Raw genomic sequence first — 19,092 nt, 5'->3', positions numbered from 1 at the left:
ACACCAAAAAACTGGACAACCTGGAAGAAGTGGATAAATTCCTAGAAACACACAACTTAGCAAGACTGAATCAGGACGAAATAGAAAATATAAACACACCAATAACGGATAAGGAGTTTGAATCAGTCATCAAAAATCTCCCAACAAAGAGAACAGGACCAGATGGCTTTGCTGGGGAGTCCTACCAAAGATTTAAAGAGAATAAACAGCAGTTATTCTCAAACTCGTCCAGAAAATTAAAGAGGGAACACCTCCCTAACTCCTTCTGTAATGTCAGCGTTAACTTGATAGCAAAGCCAAAGATAGTATAAGAATAAGCAGGTACAGACCAATACCCATGTGCATATTGATAACAAAAATCTTCAACAAAATACCAGCAAATCAAATTCAATGGCATATTAAAATTCAGAACAATTAGGCAAGAAAAAAAGGAGGAAAGAGGGGAATCCAGATTGAAAGAAAGAAGTAAAATTCTCTCTTTTGCATATGACATGGTCTTGTATGAAGAAAATCCTAAGGAATCCAAAACAAAATTATTAGAACTAAAACAAGGTCACAGCAGGGTCACAGGAGACAAGATCAATATACAAAAATCAATTTAATTTCTGTACACTAGCAGCGAACAATCTGAAAGTGAGGTGAACACCGTTTACAGTGACATCAAAAAGAATAAAATCTTAGAAATAAATTCAACAAAAGAACTGCAATATTTGTACACTGAAAACTACAAAACGTTGGAAGAAGTTAAGGAACATCTAAATAAGTAGAAACGCATCCCACGTGTGTGGATTGGAAGACATGATGTTTTTAATGTGGAAGTTGTCCCCAAATTGATCTGTAGAGTCAGCACTACCTCTATCAAAGTCTCAACTGTCTTTTTTTTTTTTTTTTAACAAAACCTGACAAGCAGGTACTGAAATTCGTATGGAAATGCAAGGGACTCACCACCACCAAGACAATCTTGAAAAAGAACCAAGTCCACACTTTTCCATTTCAAATTTTACTGCACAGCTGCAGAAACCAAGCCAGGGAGGTGCTGGGCAAGGGTAGACACACGGACCAGTGTGGGACAGAACTGAGTCCAGACAGAAGCCGTGTGGCTGCGGTCACCTGATCTTCAACGAGGGGCCATAACAGTTGAGTGAAGAAGAATCGTCTTTTCAGCAAACGGTCCTGGGACAACTGGATGTCCACACAGAAAGGAATGAAGTCAGGCTGGCCCGGTGGTGTAGTGGTTAAGTTCGTGCGCTCTGCTTCGGCAGCCTGGGGTTCACAGGTTCAAATTCTGGGTGTGGACCTAGCACCACTCATCAAGCCATGCTGTGGCAGCATCCCACATAAAATAGAGGAAGATGGGCACGGATGTTAGCTCAGGGCCAGTCTTCCACAGCAAAGGGGAAGACTGGCAGTGGTTCTGCCTGGATAAACATTTCTGCAAAGAAGATGCAGAATTGGCTGATACACACATGAAAAATTTTCAACATCATCAGTCACCAGGGAAGTGCACATCAGAGCGACAGTGAGATACCACTTCACACCCACTAGGATAACTGTAATTAAAAAAATAGACTTTAACAAGTACTGGAGAGGATGTGGAGAAATCGGAAGCCTGGTATATTGCTGGTGGGAATGTAAAATGTGACCGACACGTTGGAAACAGTTTGTTGGTTCCTCAAAAAGTAAAACATGGACCTACCATACGACCCAGCATTTCCAGTCATAGGCGTCTACTCAAGAGAACCGAATATATGTGTTCCCACAAAAATTTGTACATGAATGTTCATAGCAGCGTTATTCATAATACTCAAAGATGGAAATAAACCGTGTCCATCAACTGATGCACAGATAAACAAGACATGGTCCCTCCATACTTGGAACATTATTCTGTCAGGAAAAGGAATGAAGTATCGCCCCATGCTACAACATGGATGAACCTCGAAAACTTCACGCTTAGTGAAAGAAGCCAGACACAAATGGCCACATGTTGTATGATCCCTTTTATATGAAATGTCCAGAATAGGAAAATCCATAGACAGAAGGTACATTAGTGTTTGCTAGGAGATGGGAGGAGGGGAGAATCAGGGGTGACTGTTAATTGGTATTGGAATGTTCTGGAATTAGTGGTGATGCTTGCACAATTACGTGAATATACTAATAGACCACTGAGTTACATACTTTAAAATGCTGAATTTGATGGCGTGTGGATTATATCTCGATTTTTTGAGAAAGGAAATGTCTGTTGGATGTGGAAGTTTGGGAGATCTCTGGGGCCTTAGCGGGTGAGGCTGTGGGGTCCGTGTAGCCTGAAGTTGATGAGACGGTGGGAAAGGGAGGGGAGGACAGCACCCACGGGCAGCCGTTAGCAGACCCCTGACCGTGACGGGAAGGAGAGAGCGAGGACACGGCGAAAAGGAATTCATTCAAAGGCTTTGCTTTCTTTCCTTTTCCCTTCATTCTTTTTCTTTGTCATTTGAGGTGAGTGAGACTAGCACCTGTTTTGGGGCCGAATGAAAGAAGCCAGCAGAGAAAGGGCCCCAAGCAGGAGGGCCTGGTCGTGTTGGGGAGGGAGTTACCCAGACACGGGAGGAGGAGACGGCCGCCCCGGGTGTGAGAAGGCACAGGTGGAAGGGAGCGCCAAGGCGCGGATGTGTGCGGGCATCTCTGTGAAGCAGGAGCAGGGTCAGAGTGGGGCAGAGGCCAGCGGGGGCCTGAGGAAAAGGGCGGACAGGGGCATCACAAATAGACAGGAGCCAGAATGATCTGGAACCCCACCCTAGACTGCCCAGCTCCTGGGCACGTACCCCTCCTACGCTGCCCGGCCTGTGGGTCGAGAGTGCGGACCCCTGTTAAACCTTCACTCCTAAACGTGCTTCTGCTCCTGGTGCGTTGGGACTCGAGTTCTGGGGGCAGCTGAGCCTCAGAACTGAGCCCAGGACTCGCATCCACCGCCACGGACAGTGGCTCATTGTCATGACAGAGGCGTGAGTTAAACCTGTGATGGTTGGTGCAGCTTTGGAGGTGGGAATCTCATGCATGTGGTAAGAGGCGTTCCTGTGGCAAGTGTCGCACAGGCATGTCAGAATGGGACGGTCCTTGGAGAAACGGCGGCTCCCAGTTCCTGGCCAGAGGGAGGTGTCCCTCCAGTGCAGCCAGAGCCGGCCCCAGAGAGCAGGATCCTGATCTTTCCTCTGGAGCCTGCCCTCAGCCCAAGGTGCCCGTGCCCTCCATTGAGGAGTGCAGGCCCTCGGGAGGGAACCATGGGCTCCGGGGCACAGAGACAGGTGCGGAGTCGGCTCCACGCGTAAGGTGTCGCGCCTCAGCCGCACAGGCGGGCCATGTGTGAGCCGCCTCTGGAATCTCCGTGCTGGCCTGGGGTGCTCAGCTTCAGGCCACCTCCCATGCCGCTGCTCCCCCCGGCACCCCAGCCCGTGAGCAGGCCCAGGAGGCCACGTGTCCCAGTGCAGTCTTCAGCTGAAGCAAGGTGTGGTGGAATCGTCTGTCCGACTAGAATCAAAATGCATGTGTTTGCCATCAGTTTGGCTCATTAGGTGCAAGGTGTGTGGGTGTAACGTGAAGGATTTAACTCCGCCGACCCTTTGCATGCGGGGTGGGCATACAAGGATGGGTCGCCACCCTCCTCAGAGTGTGGTGGGTCACAAATAGCCTCTCCCCTGTTTGCAGACATTCCGGAACAGCCCCGAGGACAGAGATGTAAGCCCGTTGGTTTTCCTGTGGGTCGTTACGTTATTTCAATTTGGAGAGTTGGCAGGACTGTGGGCTGCTCTGCACTTGGAGGACTTCTTGAGAACGCAGATTCCTCGTCTCTCCATGCTTACCCCACCCCACCTCTCCTCCAGTCCCTGGTAGGCGGTGAACCAGCTGCCCCATGTCGGCGTCCAGGCCGGGGCCAAGTTGCAGAAGTTCCCTCTCGTGGTCCCTGAAGTGCGGGGTTGCCAGGATGGAGATGTGGGGCCTGGAAGCTCAGGAAGGACCCGCTCTAATGGAGGAGCGGCCGTGGCCATCAGGGACCTGGCCAGGAGTGGGTGCATCCCAGGCTCTCGGGGAACCCAAGAGCGCCGAGAGCAGCGGGGGAGGCTGCCTCTGCGGGACTTGCCACAGGCAGGCTGGGGCGTCACTCCTGCTCAGGCGTCTGGAGAGGAGACTGGGGGGCCCACACCGGGGCCCAGGGAGCCTCAGTTGGCAATCGCGGCTCTGCATTCCTGGGCGTTCCCTCTGCCCACTCCTGTTTTCCTCCCATTTTCCAACCTGCTAGGGGCCTGTTCTCACGTTGGGACACCGCCCTTTAGTTCCAGCCCTCCTTGGTGGGGTCAGGCCCTCCAGCAGGCCTCCAAGGGCTGCTGTTTGCAGCTTTCTCAGCCCCCGAGGACGCCGTGGCAACTGGAAAGTACCGTGAAGTTTCAGAAAGCACTCTCATCTGCTCGGGGAAAATAAAAACAATGAGCGATTTGATTGCTAGGGTGTTTCCCACCTATACAAGGTGTCTGGTTTGGGAGTGACGGTCTCCTTGCTGGGGGTCCTCGAGGGTGCACAGTGAGTAACTCCAGGGCTGCAGGTGGAGATGTCGTGGCCAGGACAGGTGCACAACCAGGACGTCGCACGCAGTTCACAGGGCCAGTTTCTGCGGACTCTGACTCGGCGCTGTAGCTGTGCGTGCATGCCCCGCTGCCCTCCCCCCTTCTCCTTGCTTCCCCCAGAACCAGCTCGAGGCCCACCAGGAGGAAGGCATGGTGGTCTCTCACATGGCCGTCGCCGGCGTGGGGATTTGGATCGCCTTTACGTCCGGGTCCACACTCCGCCTCTTCCACACGGAAACCCTCAAACATCTCCAGGACATCAACATCGCCACCCCGGTCCACCACATGCTGCCAGGTACGGGATCTGGACGGGAGGGCCCCGAAGGCAGAGGCGGTGGGGGGCGGGGTGCAGGCTCAGCCCGTGTCACGATTTCACGTGTGCGTGGTTCCTTCCAGCAAGGGTGCAGTGTCAAGTGACGGTGCGTTAGCACAGAACTGAGTTAAGAGTCACCGTTGATCATAGGTGATTTCTCATTGTTAACCTGAAAAGGCTAGACGTGGGGGGCAGGGGCAAGGCCCTAAAGTGGAGGAACAGAGGAAACATTCCCTGGGGGGAGGGCTCTCGGGGGAGCCGAGAAGAAGCATCTAGGGTGGGATTCCACCGATCAGAGCCGGATGGCTGTTCCAAGAGGAAACAAACGGAGCAGGGGGGCAGGACAGCAGGTGGCTGGTGTGTGTATGTAGGTAGCTAACATGTGTATGCATGTGGCTGGTATGTATAAGCATGTAGCTAGTGTACATATGGGCATGTAGCCAGTATGTGTAAGCAGGCACCTAGTACATATGAGCATGTCGCTACTGTGTATACACAGATAGTCAGTGTTTAGTCATGTGGCTACTATGTATGTGCATGTAGCCAATATGTATGTTTGTAGCTTGTGTGTATAAACGTGAAGCTAGCATGTATAACATGCAGCTAATCTGTATGAGCATGTAGGTAGTGCATGTAAACATGTATCTGATGTGTTTTAAGCATGTTTCTAGGTGTATACGTGTGCCTGTTGTGTATAAACAGGTAGCTGGTGTGTGAGCATGTAGGTAGCACATGTAAACACGTGTCTGGTGTGTGTAAGCATGTAGCTAGGTATATACATGTGCGTATTGTGTATAAACAGGTAGCTGGTGTGTGAGCATGTAGGTAGCATGGGTAAACATGTATCTGGTGTGTGTAAGCATGTAGCTAGGTGTATACATGTGCCTGTGTGTATAAACAGGTAGCTGGTGTGTGTGAGCATGTAGGTAGTATGTGTAAACATGGAGTTGGTCTGTATAAGCATGTAGACGGAATGTGTGGACATGTAGCTGATGTATACACACAAGTAACTGTATGTGTAGGTGTGTGTCATGTATCTAAGCGTGTGGCTTGCATGTATGAACATGAGGGACGAGTGGAAGAAGAGGCCAGAAAGCTGAGGCGACCGGGCTGTGAGTGGCCGGCGTGCCGGGATGCTGACGAGAATCAGGGTTTGGAACGGGGAGAGTCCGTCCCAGTTGGGTTTGGGGAAGAGCATCCTGGCGGCAGCATGTGGAGAGAGAATGGGAGGAGGGGCGGTGGCCCTCCTGCAGTCAGAGGACGTGCCCTGGCCAGCGCTGGCGAGAAGGCACGAGAGGCTCCCTGGGAGTCACCATGCACTGGTGACTGGTGGGTTAGGGAGAGGAAGGGCCGGAAAACGCTGAGATTCAGGACCTGGGTACTGGGAGATGGCATAGTCACCCACAAATGTGGGGCACGAGAAGCTGGTTTTAGGAGAAAGTGATATGTTTCATTTGGTGCCACTGAGCAGAGAAGCCCGGTGGAAATTGGGAAGGCCGTCTGGCACGTGGACGAGGAGTCGGGAAAGGGGACGCAGTTCGGGACACACCCTAGTCGGGTGTGAGGAGGGACGGGGAACAGGGTGGGAGAGGTTTATGGGGAGAAAATGTCAAACACAAGAATCTGGTGCCCCTCTGCTCCTGGGAATGCAGACTGTGAGAATGGGCTCAGAGGGGAGAGGACTCTAGGGGAGCCGGCTGGGAGGGGGCACACTGTGTGGGGTTCCTAAGTTCCCAGGTGGGCTGGGAAGGAGAGGAGAGCACAGAGGCGAGGGAGCTGCAGGAAGCACTGGTACCAGATTCAGCAAAACACCATGGTGATGGGCCAAGGATGTGGTCTTGGTGCTGTGTGTGTTCATGTGCATGCATGTGTGTGCACGTGTGTGTGCGTGCATGTGTGGGAGGGAGGGAGGAAGAGGAGAGGGGAGCCCCACTCAAGGGAACCGGGGACATAGAGGGACTGAAGTTAGACGTCACTCTCAATAAGCTCATAGGTCAAAGGGTGAGCAAGATTGGAGATGCCAATCAAGCTGCCTGTGATGGAGGCTCTTCTTTTGGTTGTTGGTTGGTTGACAACAACGTTGAAGAGTCTGTAGCTTCAGTCGAAGGTGCGAGAGGAAAGATCACCATTCGTGATGCACTGAGAAACGTAGAATAATTTAGGGTCACATTCTACAAAGGCGAGAAAGGCTTAGAAAGGCTGACCTTTGACAGGAGGAAGAACATGGTCCTGGGAGGGGGTGAGTGGGTGGGGAGATGAGGGGAGGATGGGAAGGGAGGGAGGGCAGCCCGGGCCTCCACCCCCCGGGGAGGGAGTGTGTTGGGGGCCTGGTGGGTGAGTGACAGCTGTTTTTTTTAGCACTTTTCTTGCGGTATCTTTGACGTGTAGAATGGTATGATTTGAGGTGTACAGCATGGCATTTTGGTGTCCGTATACGCTGGGGAGGGTTGGCTGCGATCAAGCGAGTAACGCGTCCATCCTCCTGGTTGCTGAGTGTGCGTGTGCAGCTGCGTGCACGTGGAGGAGACGGAATGTGTGGGCTAACCCTGCACCAGTCACCTTTTAAGTATCACAGCCGTTTTGTCTGGCAGGGGAAATGCAGACTTACGTAAAACACTGGTTATATTTAGGCAGCGCAGTGGCGTCAGCCTCCCTCTGACAGCACACCTACACTCTGTCGGGGACTCAGGGCCATGCTTTCTTCTGTGCACATGCTGGTGGAACAGATGTTTGCGGTTGCGATCTGCTGTCACTGTTGAGATGAAACTAATTGAAATTCATAAATTGCCAAAACACGCATTCATTCTGCCAGCAAGTGGCCGTGTGCTCAAAGTCCGTTCAGGAGGGAGGGTGCTGTGAGGGCTGCGATTCAGCTGCCCTCCCAGCCCTCTGAGTCCTGACTCAGCTGCCCTCTGGCCTCACTGGCCCTGGGGCTGGCTGCTGTCGCCACCCTCCTTCCCCAAGGTTGCCAGGTCCTGGAACTCTGACAGGCTGGCCACAGAAGTGCCAGGGGACCGGGACCTTTGTAGGATCTGCTCCGCCCCAGCCCCTGGCCCCGTCAGCCCTGCTGGCCCTCACCTCCTCCCCTCCATGTTGCTTTTAAAAATCCATGCTGGGGGGCCGGCCTGGTGGTACAGCGGTTAAGTTCGCATGCTCCACTTCAGCAGCCTGGGGTTCATTGATTCGGATCCTGGGTGTGGACCTACCCACCACTTACCAAGCCATGCTGTGGAGGAGTCCCACATATAAAGTAGAGGAAGATGGGCACCGATGTTAGCTCAGGGCCAATCTTCCTCAGCAAAAAAAAAAAGAGGATTGGCAGTGGATGTTAGCTCAGGGCTAATCTTCCTCAAAAACAAAAAGAAAAAAGCATGCTGGGGTGGCATTTCCTTCATTTTTCAAGACAGTTTTCATGACTGTTTTATGCCATCCAGGTGCTGACTCCCTTGTTTTGTTCCATTCACGTAGCCTTCCTTTGATTATGGTCCATCCAGCCTCTCTGCAAACCCAGGAGACTGTGCAATCAGATGTGCGAGGCTGACGTCCGCGTCCACCCTGGGGCTGCCATCTGTTGCTGCGCACGTGCCCTTGGCCTCTCTCCTCGGTCCCCGGTCTTCATTTATTTCTGTGCCAAGAGTTGGGTCTCTTTTCCAGAGCTGTGTGAAAGCTCGGCGTGCACCCAGCCCAGAGCGGAGCGGAGTGCCTTCGGTTGGCCTGTTCTCCATGTTTCTGTATTGTATTTGCAGCACCTTTGAGTTTGCTGGTATTTTGGGGGCATTTTACACCTTATCTGCATCTCATATTCTCCTTCCAAGCTTTGCTTCCACCATGGGCGGGTGAGCTAGAGCAGAGCTCAGTTACACTGGGAATCAGCCGCCCTTCGTTGCGCCTCCGACGGGGGTCCTTGAGTACGATCCTCAGGAAGGTTAACCATAGCTGGTCTGGCTTTGATTGCGTTTTGCGATTCTGTCATTTCCTCCATTGTCCCTTTGCAGATGGTCTTACCCGAGGCCAGTGTTCCATGAGCATAAGCGTCACTGTTTTATTCCGTTTCACATTTAAACGTTTCCATGAATGCGTGTTTGCACGCTTATTCGTGAGCACACTGAAGTGGAGGCGTCGGGCTCCGGTCCTTCTCTGGATCCCTCTGTCCACGGGTCCTGCACGTGCCCTGTGCTCACACGTGTATGAAACCTCAGTTGTAGAACTGCGTTTGTGAGGTTGCCCACATGGGTTTTGTTCTGTGTGTATGGCAATGATCATAAAATTACCCTTTTGCACTCTCTCAGGAATGTAAAATTCCAGTAGATTCTAGAGATAAAGACTTCCAAAGCCAGAAGGAACAAAATTTGGAAAAAAAAAATTATTACACTGTAACTCCCACCTTTTTTGTAAGTTAACAAAATTTGATAAAATCCGTGTGCTTCCTCTGAGGTCTCAGACCGTGCAGTGTAGGACTCTGCATAGAGGGAGCTGGGTCCTTTTTCTTCTACTTAGAATGCAGTTCTGAAAACTGTTAAGCTCAAGCTCTGTGAGTTAACCCGCATCCACTCGATACAGTCGGACAATTGATGATGAAACCTTCCGACACCAGCAGACAGCTTTTGGAGCCGTCAGTCGACTTCTCAGCCATAATGGAGTAGGGTTTGCAGTAATCGCAGTGATGGAGCTTCGTCTGGTCTGCGTCACGGGCAAGACAGTGAGTGCCATCGTGATGCAGATGCTTCCGCCTCGTCGGGAATATTCAGAGGAGAAGGTTTTTAGTGGAAGAGTGCTGAAGCCTCGTGTCAAATTAGCCTTTCCTCGTCCGCACTGAGGGAACACATCACCTTCCAGGGACGACGTAACCCACTCAAGGGTCCAGAATTTCCATTTTTAAACAAATCAGGGTAACTTTTCTAAATACCACTGACCACATCCTAAGGGAATTCAGCAAGTTAAATCAGATTCAAAATTATTTATGAATTAGGGAACAAGACTGAGCACTGGGGTTCCGAGTCCTCTTGGCTCCCGGTGCTGTCCTGGATTAACCAGCAGCTGACTAACCAGCAGTTAATCCTGGATTAACCAGCAGCTCGGGCCTGCGTGCTTCCTTTGCTCTGTTGTTGGGGAGAGCAGAGAAGGACCTCAGCTGTAGCATTTCCTGCCCCACGTGGAAGGCTTGCTTCTCTGATTCACTCCCTCTGCCTGTGTGTTTATTGTGCACATTGGAATAAAGCTGGACAGCCGCCTTGATGCGCCCCCAGCCCGCGGGCTGCACTCCTTCACTAGAGGTTCTTGTTTCTCTCTGTGTGCCTGGTGTAACGAGGCTGCTGGGTTCTCGAAACAGCAGCTGACGTGTGGGCAGTCCCCTCTTCGTGTTTACAACTCATTTTAAAACCCCCTGTGGGACTTGCACCCTTTGTCACCAAGTCAGCCTCTACCTCCACCCCCGACCCACCGCCCCCGTGGCTGTGAGGTGAGTGGATGGCCCCCTGAAGCTTGGCCAACTCAGAGCCGTCCCCAGGGAGCTCCCTGCCATCCCACCTTGAGGGCCACTGTTGGTGCCTCTGCAGGTAACATCCGGGCAGCTCTCCAGCAGCGCTGTCCACGGCGCCTCTTGAAATGGAAAATCACCGCATTCCCTAGTTACTATTTCAGTTAAACATTCGTAGGTAAAATTAGAGATGACGACTCAGAGACCATTTTCAAAAGCGAATAAACCGTCATTCCCTGGAACGTATTATCTCACTCAGTTTCTGAAAGCTTTCGAACCGGTTAGAAAGCAAAATGAACATCTGGATTTCACCTGCTTCCGCCTTCTTTATAATGAAAACAGATCTGGGCTGGTCCTTTCAGGAGCTCCTCCAGGAAGCCCTGTGGTCATTTCACTTGGTCCTTCTGGTGGCCATGCAGGGTCTTCCTCGTCCTGTGACTTCCCTTCTCGCATCCCAGCGCCACCCCGGGCTCCTTCTGTGCCTTTGACTTGTTTTGTGCTTTCTCTGTAGAAAGACCCGCTTCTGAAGGAAGGAGTTTCTTTACACAGACTATAGAAAGTTTCCTGGGTTCTTAGGACACAGAACAGAACACAGATGTGAAAGCTGGCACAGGATGAATAGTCGAATGTTCCAAGATGCTATTCACGTGCAAAGTGGTGGAAAATCCGTAAGGAATGAAAGATCGCATTCAAAATGTGTTTCTGAATGAACATAAATAGTGAAGTTTTATCCTTCATGATTGGAAGGTGAATTCTTTTTTATGTTTTTATTAGCAGTTGGAAATACTTATACATCATATTTTAGGAAGAGCTGTCTGCATTATAAAGGTATAACCCTCTTGTGGAGATGGGCTCTTTGAAATCCTGTTTCCTCATCAGCTGCATTTAAAAACAAGTGGTTTGTAGAATTAAAAGTATTTCAAAAGCTTCTTTAATGGCTCCACAGCAATATTTTAAAAATTATAAATTCTCTACAAAAGAAAACTTAACTCATAAATTCCTCTTTTTGGAGAAAGATGAAACTCAGTTCCCCAAACCGGAATATTTCAGGATGTTCAAATAGATCGTAAAAACATCTAACTTACTCGCACACATGTTTTTCGTTTATATCGAGGACTGACTACTCAAAGGAGGGTGTCGGTGGAATTATGCAATGCCACCATTCCCCCAGCCCACCTCTACACAAAGCCCCCGAAACCAGGATGGGGACTATTGGGGAGAAGTCCTGAGAGTCTGTTTGTTTTTACTGTTTCCAATAGTTTTGTATTTTAAAAAGGGAATTTATTCAAATCCACGGCCCAGTTTGTATGTTCCTTCCGTGACCAGCAGCTCAGGAAAAACGGCTGCAGGGAGCAAGGCCCCCAGCCTGTCTCTGGCTCCCGGGAGTGGGGTCCGTCCCGGTGGTCATGAGATTCCTGCTGGGCTGCAGTTCTGTTTGGCCCATTTCTGTCAATGTTGTGAGTTAATTATTCACATGGAAAGCTTTAAGTAGAAAACGGTCTATCGCTCCTGTACGTCAGGCGTAGCGGGGGAAAGCGAAGTTTTATGGAAGCAAAACAGAAAGCCCAGGGCAGTGAACCAGTTGCAGATGTCGCTGTCTCCCAGCCACTTTGCCAACGCTTCCACCAGCGGTTTCCAGGAGGGCTGGAGAGGATGGACTCGGCTCTCATCCTAAGCTCGAATGCAGATGGTTTTTGTAAGATGGCCATGTTTAACCTTTGCAGTACTCAGCGCTGAGCAAGACTGAGGCTCCGGGAAGATGCAGCCGCGTTTACTCTCACGCTCCCCAGCATGCTGGGCTCACCTCCCGAGGTGCTGCCTACGACCTTGTGAAGAGCTGGGCAGTAGTAATAGTTGTGAGCGGTGCTGAGCATCACATTGCTAAATTTCTGAATTTCAGCATTTCTCATTAGCTTTTGAAAAGGACGCCTTGTCATCTTGCCTGCTGGCAGGAGAGCGTTGTAGGTTAACAAGTGGCTCCATGAGTCTCTGCAACTCAAGTCACTCAAACGGGCAAGCATTCAGAACTCCTGGCAACATAAATACTATTCCCTTTTTAGAAATAATATAAGTCTCTATATAAATAAAACCAAATCTTTGTTTTTTGTAGTTTGTTTTTTGCGTTTGGTTCTTTTGGCTATTGCCTAAATAATTCATAAAATGACTTCTGCAGACATGTCAGTCTACCGCTGGCTCCAGTATTAGATCGTTTGCCTTTCGTGCGTTTTATCTAAGATGGACTTCGGGTCAAATGCAAAGACATTGAAAAATAGTTTTATTTCTACAGAGAAGAAGGATCGAGTGGTTTTTTAGTGTTCACCACTGCTTCTCATGAGCAAACTAAACTCTGCTCAGCAGCTTCAGGGCTAAACAGAGAAACGGCAGGAGTTCTTTCAGTCTCCTCTTGGAGGCTGTGAGGCTGCAGTGGGGTCAGTGCAGCGGTAGATTGACGAAGGAGTCCAGGACCGCCCTTCACTCCGGGAGGTGTTCACAGCAGGGCCAGGTTGTGACCGTCTCTGATCCCCACTTCCTGACCTTGTCACCTCGCAGAGCACATGTTCACTTGCTCTGGGCGTCGGGGCCTTGGCTGTAAAACAAAGGCAACAGGAGCTCCCTCTGACACTGGTGTTGTCTGTCAGTGTTTTCCACTGTTCCTCACTCTGGGTCCACGAGACACTGTCCTTCCCAGCAGAACGTTTGGGAAGTCACACGGCATGTCCCACCATGTGACATGTGCAGGTTGCACCTGAAGTCCGTCCTGCCTGTGTTGGACCTGTCATATATGGGTAGGGTGGCTGCGTGCTCGCTCAGAACCAGTCTGGCATGTGGGTGCGTGTGACATGTATGCATGCGTGTGATGTGTGACGTGTGTGACATGTGCGCGTGTGTGTGCCTCAGGGCTCGTTGCTGCACTGACTGGGAGGAAATGATTTACATGGACGATTCTGGGGAACTCGACTTGCCTCTGGAAGAGCCAGCCCGGGTGTTGCAGAGCGCAGATGCGAGGTCAGCATGCGTGTGTCCCCTGTGGGGGCCGCACAGTCTGCTTCCCAGGGTCCGTTTCATTCTCGCCCAGTTGAAGTGAGCGCAGTGTGTGTGCAGGTGTGGAGCTCTGTGGGCACCTCCTGCCCCGGGAGGGGTTGGTGTGGGCGCAGTGGGCTCTCTGGCACAATGTCCGTAGTGTTTCTGGACAATCCCCGAGTGCCTGCCCAACATGGGCCCCGCAGACACCAGGCTCCTCTCTGTCTCCCTCCAGGGCCCCAGCGGCTGTCCGTGACCAGCCTGCTCGTCTGCCATGGCTTGCTGATGGTTGGCACCAGCCTGGGTGTCGTGGTGGCCCTGCCCGTCCCCCGGCTGCAGGGGATCCCCAAAGTGACCGGTGAGTAGACACCTCCACACGCCGGCTGGTGCCCCGTAAGCCCATGAGTCACCTGGGGCTGCGTCGGGCTTCCTCACCCTGGGAATTGCTTGAACAATTTAAGTCATTTGGGTTGGGGTTTTTTTAGTGTACTATAAAGACTCTGTGCATTAATTTGAATCATCAATTCATACTTTTGCTTTCCTCTTTATGATGTTGGTGATCCAGGGGTAATCTTAGCCCAAAAAAGGTTTTCTTATTACCCTTATTGCCACCTATTAGTTTCTGTCATCATATACAGTTTTGCTCAGTGAAAAAGGATGCTTTTTATATTGCAAAGAAGGAAGCCCAGCATCTGAAAAGGCTCAGCTGCTTTTTTGCCTTGTTGGTGGGATTTAAATGGGCGTAAGCCTTTTTGGAAAGCAATTTGGCATTATGGACCACAAGCCTGAAAATGCTCATGTGTCTGGAATCAGGATTTCCAACTCAGGAATCTGTCTTGGGAGGCAGCCAAATCTATGAACAAGGCGTGATGCAAAAAGATATTTGTCACAGCATTTAAATTTTAATAGCACAAAACAGGAAACAACCTAAATGTTCAAAATTAGGAGTAGGGAGATGTTTAAGAAAAAGGTCATATTGCCATTTAAGAATATAACACAGCCAGTAAAAGTGATGTTGGTGGAGCATTTTGAATGATAGAGAAAAATGTTAATTCTGTAAGTTAAGTAAAACCAAGATCTTAAATTTTAAAATGTTGATTATGTAATATCAGTTGTGCAGACAAAAAAATTTTCAGAGGAAAAAATTTGTAGGAAGCTCACCAAAATGTTAGCAAAGATTCTATTTCTATAATTTCTTCCTTATCAACACTAGAGTATTTCACTGGGACTTCAGTCCCCCTTCCTTGCCTCAACAAGCTTTGACAAGTCGGAGCTACACCTGTGGTTGAGATGAATTCATATATTTTTTTTAATAAAGATTTTATTTTTTTCCTTTTTCTCCCCAAATCCCCCCGGTAAATAGTTGTATATTCTTCGTTGTGGGTCCTTCTAGTTGTGGCACGTGGGACGCTGCCTCAGCGTGGTCTGATGAGCAGTGCCATGTCCGTGCCCAGGATTCGAACCAACGAAACACTGGGCCGCCTGCAGCAGAGCGCGCAAACTTAACCACTCGGCCACGGGGCCAGCCCCGAGATGAATGCATATTTTGTCATGATCCACCTGTTAAGATTAAGGAATTCTAATTTTGTTCATTCACTTCTTAGTTTCTCTTTTCATTGTGATCTCTACGTACAAGAAGTTGTGTAGAGTGAGTGCGTCCTGTTTCAATGGTACTGACAAGAAGCCACCTCCACCTGCACTGGCTCGGGCAGGAGGACGTTACTTGGACGTTGGGCCACTAGGCGCCCTCCCCTGCAGCCAACGTAGCTCTTCTTGGGAGATTTACATCATCATTCCATTCATCTTCTCTCTCGTTTTGCCAATTTGTACCTTGAAAAACCACACTTTTAATTTTGCAGCTTTTGCATTTCCTGTAACTGTCTCATGTCATATGTATTCCTGTGATAACTGCACCCTTGTTTCTGAGGCGCGTCCTTGTGGGTGCGTGGGCTGTGGCTCATTCGCACCCACTGCCGTGTAGCCTGTGTTACCTGTGTGTCTGTGGTGGGTCTTGAGTTGTTCCCAGTGCTTGCGTTACGTGCACTGCCTCTGCGAGTGTTCATCCTGCGTCGTGGGTGCGAGTTCCCCTGGGTGTGTGTCCTCCGGCTTTGGCCACAGGGGGACGCAGGTGAGGGGCAGGGCCTGGTTTCCTGGAAAGGACACATGCTTCCTGTATCCATGTCACATCACCCGTGAGGCGCTTAGAAGATGGGGGACCGTGTTCCCGCCTGACACGTAGGGTCGGGGTGTTCCAGGAGGTTGGCGTTTCCATGAAAGGACCTATGGATAGTTTCTGACGTGTGCTCTTGTGTCAGAAGACGATTTTAAGATTCAGTTCACATCATCTTTAAGCTGAAAAGTCCCCATTGTAATGAAAACCATAGAACTAACTCATTCTAAACCACGGAACCTTTTGTAATGAAAAATGGCAGGAAGCTACTGCTGGTTTAGGCATCTTGTTTCTAAAACTCACACATTTCAGGAGTTTAATTTTTCTAATCAAGACTTAGGAAAATCAAATGTTTTTCCTTAGAGTAAGTGAGAAGTTGTTTATGCAGAGATCAGGAAAACAGCTATTTTATTCCTTTAAAAGTACAGCACGAGTATTAGAACCAAGGTCCTGTAGGTGAAAACCCAAGAGTGTGTTTTAGACCGTCATTTTGAAAGCTTTCTTGGAATTCACTAAAAATCCACGAGAACATGATCTGGAAGCTGTTTTTATCTTACCTGTCAATCAAGTGTTAGAGTTACTGCAGGATTTGACTGTTGGGACGAGAGAGATGCGGTGGGTGGGCTGAACCGTGCTCGTTGGTCCCCCTGTAACACTGTCCGGAGTGCCAGTGCTGAACCTTTTCCTCTTTCAGGAAGGGGCATGGTGTCCTACCATGCACACAATGGGCCTGTCAAGTTCCTGGTCGTGGCCACAGCTGCCCTCAAGACAGACAAGGACAAGCCCAGGGACAGCCCGCCCCCCGGCGTGGACCCCCAGGATGAAGACCAGAAAGACGCGCTCCCCAGCGAGGGGGCCGAGCCTGGCCTGAGTCAGGGCAGCACCGACGCCATTTGGCTGGGGGGTTCGTTGGGCTCCATGACCCACAGAAGTGATTTCTCATCCTCGTCCGGGTCCCTGACGCCATCCCAGGGCTCCGGCTCCCTGGAACCCAGGTCCGAGGAGAGCATCATCTACGACCTCCTGCGGCACCCCAACATCTCGCCGAGTAGAGGGCGGCGGGCCAGGAAGGCGAAAGCCAGCTCCGTGCTGGTGGCGTGCGGCGGCCAGGGCCACCGTCGGGTGAGCAGGAAGGCCAGGCAGCAGCGCCCGGAGGAGCTGGCCTCCTCTGTCATGGTCTGGCAGATCCCCCTGCTCAATGTGTGAGCTGAGCACCCGCTTCCCGGCGTCGGAATCCAAAGTCAAGGATGACTTTTCTGCCAAGTCAGGTCACCAGAATGATTTAGGCCGTGTCTACACTGGTTGAGGGTAAATTAAAAACCATCCTTGGGGAAGAAAAGTGCAATATCAGGATGGCGGCATTTTCCTGCCAGTTCGTTGCTTCTCCTGCAGCAGCAGAACTGAGTACAAAGACTTGTGAAGACGGCAGAAGATCAGAAGATCAACGCTGGGTTTGAGTCCTCGTAAGCTCTGGGAAGAGACATTCTGGGTGAGCTCTGCAGTCCGCATGTATAAATACGGAATGCTCCAGACCTCTCCTGTTACTTAGACCATTTGCAGACTAAGAACTTATGGGAAAATACAGCATATTCAGTAGTGTAGGAATTTATTAACAATTTTTAAAATAATTCTACATGATTCAGATTCACTGCTTTTATTTATATTGTATATCTTTTAATTCCAGAATAGAATTTGCAACAATGAAGAAAGCCAGGTAACATGCACCAGTCCAGAGGGTGTTTCTAGCTTTCTGATGTAAGCTGGGTTTTCCAAAGTGGTATAATAGGTGTATTGTATATTTTAACAAAGTAGTATTTTTATATTGCATTTTTCTATTAAAAATTAACAGTTAATATTTTAGTCAATAAATTATCTGTAACATTACCCAAATAATGTTTGCTTGGAACCAAAATGCTCATTACTCATCAATGTCTAGGCTCGAGCGTCCACGCCAAAATATTCTTCCCTTCTTCTATTCAATAGTGTGAGTATCCACGTTAGAAAAGGAACGTTTAGTGTTGTAGGAAATGGACGCGAAGTGTCTCAGTTGATTATTTCATGGTCTTTCTTGCACCTGTTGACCTGCAACGCTGTGTCTGTTTTTGAATATGCCTTCTGAACGACTCGTGGTGCTAGTCAGTGTGGCTGTGCCATTGCTGGCGGTGGGACACAGGCCAAGACAGGTGACGCTCTGGTCAACACAGCCCATCGTTTTGACGTCCCTTCGGCAAGTGCACATAGAGCCAGCCACACATTGAGGTGCCTGAGCAATTGATGAGTTCCCTTATGCTCCCGATACATTTATTTATCAGTGTTCTACTTAACGGAGGGTTAAAAAAAAACTAATGCAGGTGTTCCCTGGAAGTAAATTTCTCAGCACTTTACAGATGACTAAAATGCTAATTTTAAAACTTAGCCAAATATTTTCCAAGGTGCGTATATGTCCACTTGTGAAGGTAATCACTCCCCACGCTCTCTTAAACTGTTAGCTGCTATCTTATTTCATAAATAAAGTCTTTTTATTTAAAAATACAATATTGCGAGTTGCCTTTTTTCCCCCATAACACACAAAGGGCGTTTACGTTCTGGACAGTAAAGGGATGGTCTGACAGGCCCTTTCAAATTCGGCATCACCACCTGCTGGTTTGAGGGTTTATGCGTGAATTCCAGAGCCAGTCACAATGTACCAGGACAGAATGCTCTGAATTTGTAGTAGGTGCTAAAAGTCTTTCAGAGACCCATGTACGTGCTAGTTTTTACTTTGTGTGACACTGTGAGGTGAGAGAGTTTAATATAGATCATAAAGAGAGGTATCTGCAGTGGACCAAGCTCCGTGCAATTTGCACTGATTAAAACAAGCATGTTTCTCAGTGTTTTCATGGACCAAATAAGACAGGCATGCCTCTTCTTTAAACCATGATACTCAAAAGGTTTTTGGTCTTCATCAATATCTCAAAAAACTCAACTTAGAACTGCCAAGTTTTTACGGCATAAATAAGTAAAAACCAAAAGCTGTACCAGGTGAGGCTTCCATTTGCGATGTAACTGGATGGTGTATTTAGAAAAACTTCACTGGAATGCCACATATCACTTGACATGGTTTACTCTCCAGTCATATCTTAGAGCTTTCAATACCAGTTTATTCCTATCTTTTCATTAAAATGTAACAGTCTTCCCTTTTAAAACATAAATTTACAGACGGGCTCCTGAAGATTTCCCTCCGTGGAGAGCCTGTTTATTCTTAATCCCAGTGAGAAAACGTATTTAAAGAACACATTGGAAACACTATAAATCGTCACGCACACAAAAGTTAATACTTACGCTTGTCAGCAATTTCAAGTAATTCTTTCTGATTACGCCTAAACATCACGGCGCATCTCTTGGTTTCTGGATCTGCTGTGTAATTAGTGTGTTGTTATGTGTTAGATGCTTGACTGCTTTGACTCTGTGTGTATCACTGGCACGTGTCTCATAAATAATCAGCCGACTGGCTAAACAGGGCTAATTGTCTCTCTGG

The 19,092-nt window shown here is 49.3% G+C and overlaps 1 protein-coding gene across 6 annotated transcripts in view; it reads left to right on the top strand.

The window, feature by feature from the left end:
- Positions 1–18,104, top strand: part of ARHGEF10 (Rho guanine nucleotide exchange factor 10) — a 130,592-nt gene extending 112,488 nt beyond the window's left edge. For all 6 annotated transcript variants that reach the window (XM_046648440.1, XM_046648442.1, XM_046648443.1 and 3 more), the window contains 3 exons: positions 4,716–4,890; positions 13,641–13,763; positions 16,270–18,104. In XM_046648440.1, the coding sequence (XP_046504396.1) occupies positions 4,716–4,890; positions 13,641–13,763; positions 16,270–16,781 (810 nt within the window). In that variant the 3' untranslated portion in view covers positions 16,782–18,104. The remainder of the gene's footprint in view (positions 1–4,715; positions 4,891–13,640; positions 13,764–16,269) is intronic.
- Positions 18,105–19,092: the final 988 nt, after the last annotated feature.

Source organism: Equus quagga, chromosome 22 (assembly GCF_021613505.1).
Source record: "Equus quagga isolate Etosha38 chromosome 22, UCLA_HA_Equagga_1.0, whole genome shotgun sequence".
Taxonomy (NCBI): domain Eukaryota; kingdom Metazoa; phylum Chordata; class Mammalia; order Perissodactyla; family Equidae; genus Equus; species Equus quagga.
Note: the sequence above shows the minus strand (reverse complement) of the source record. Positions and strands in the feature narration are given on the sequence as shown.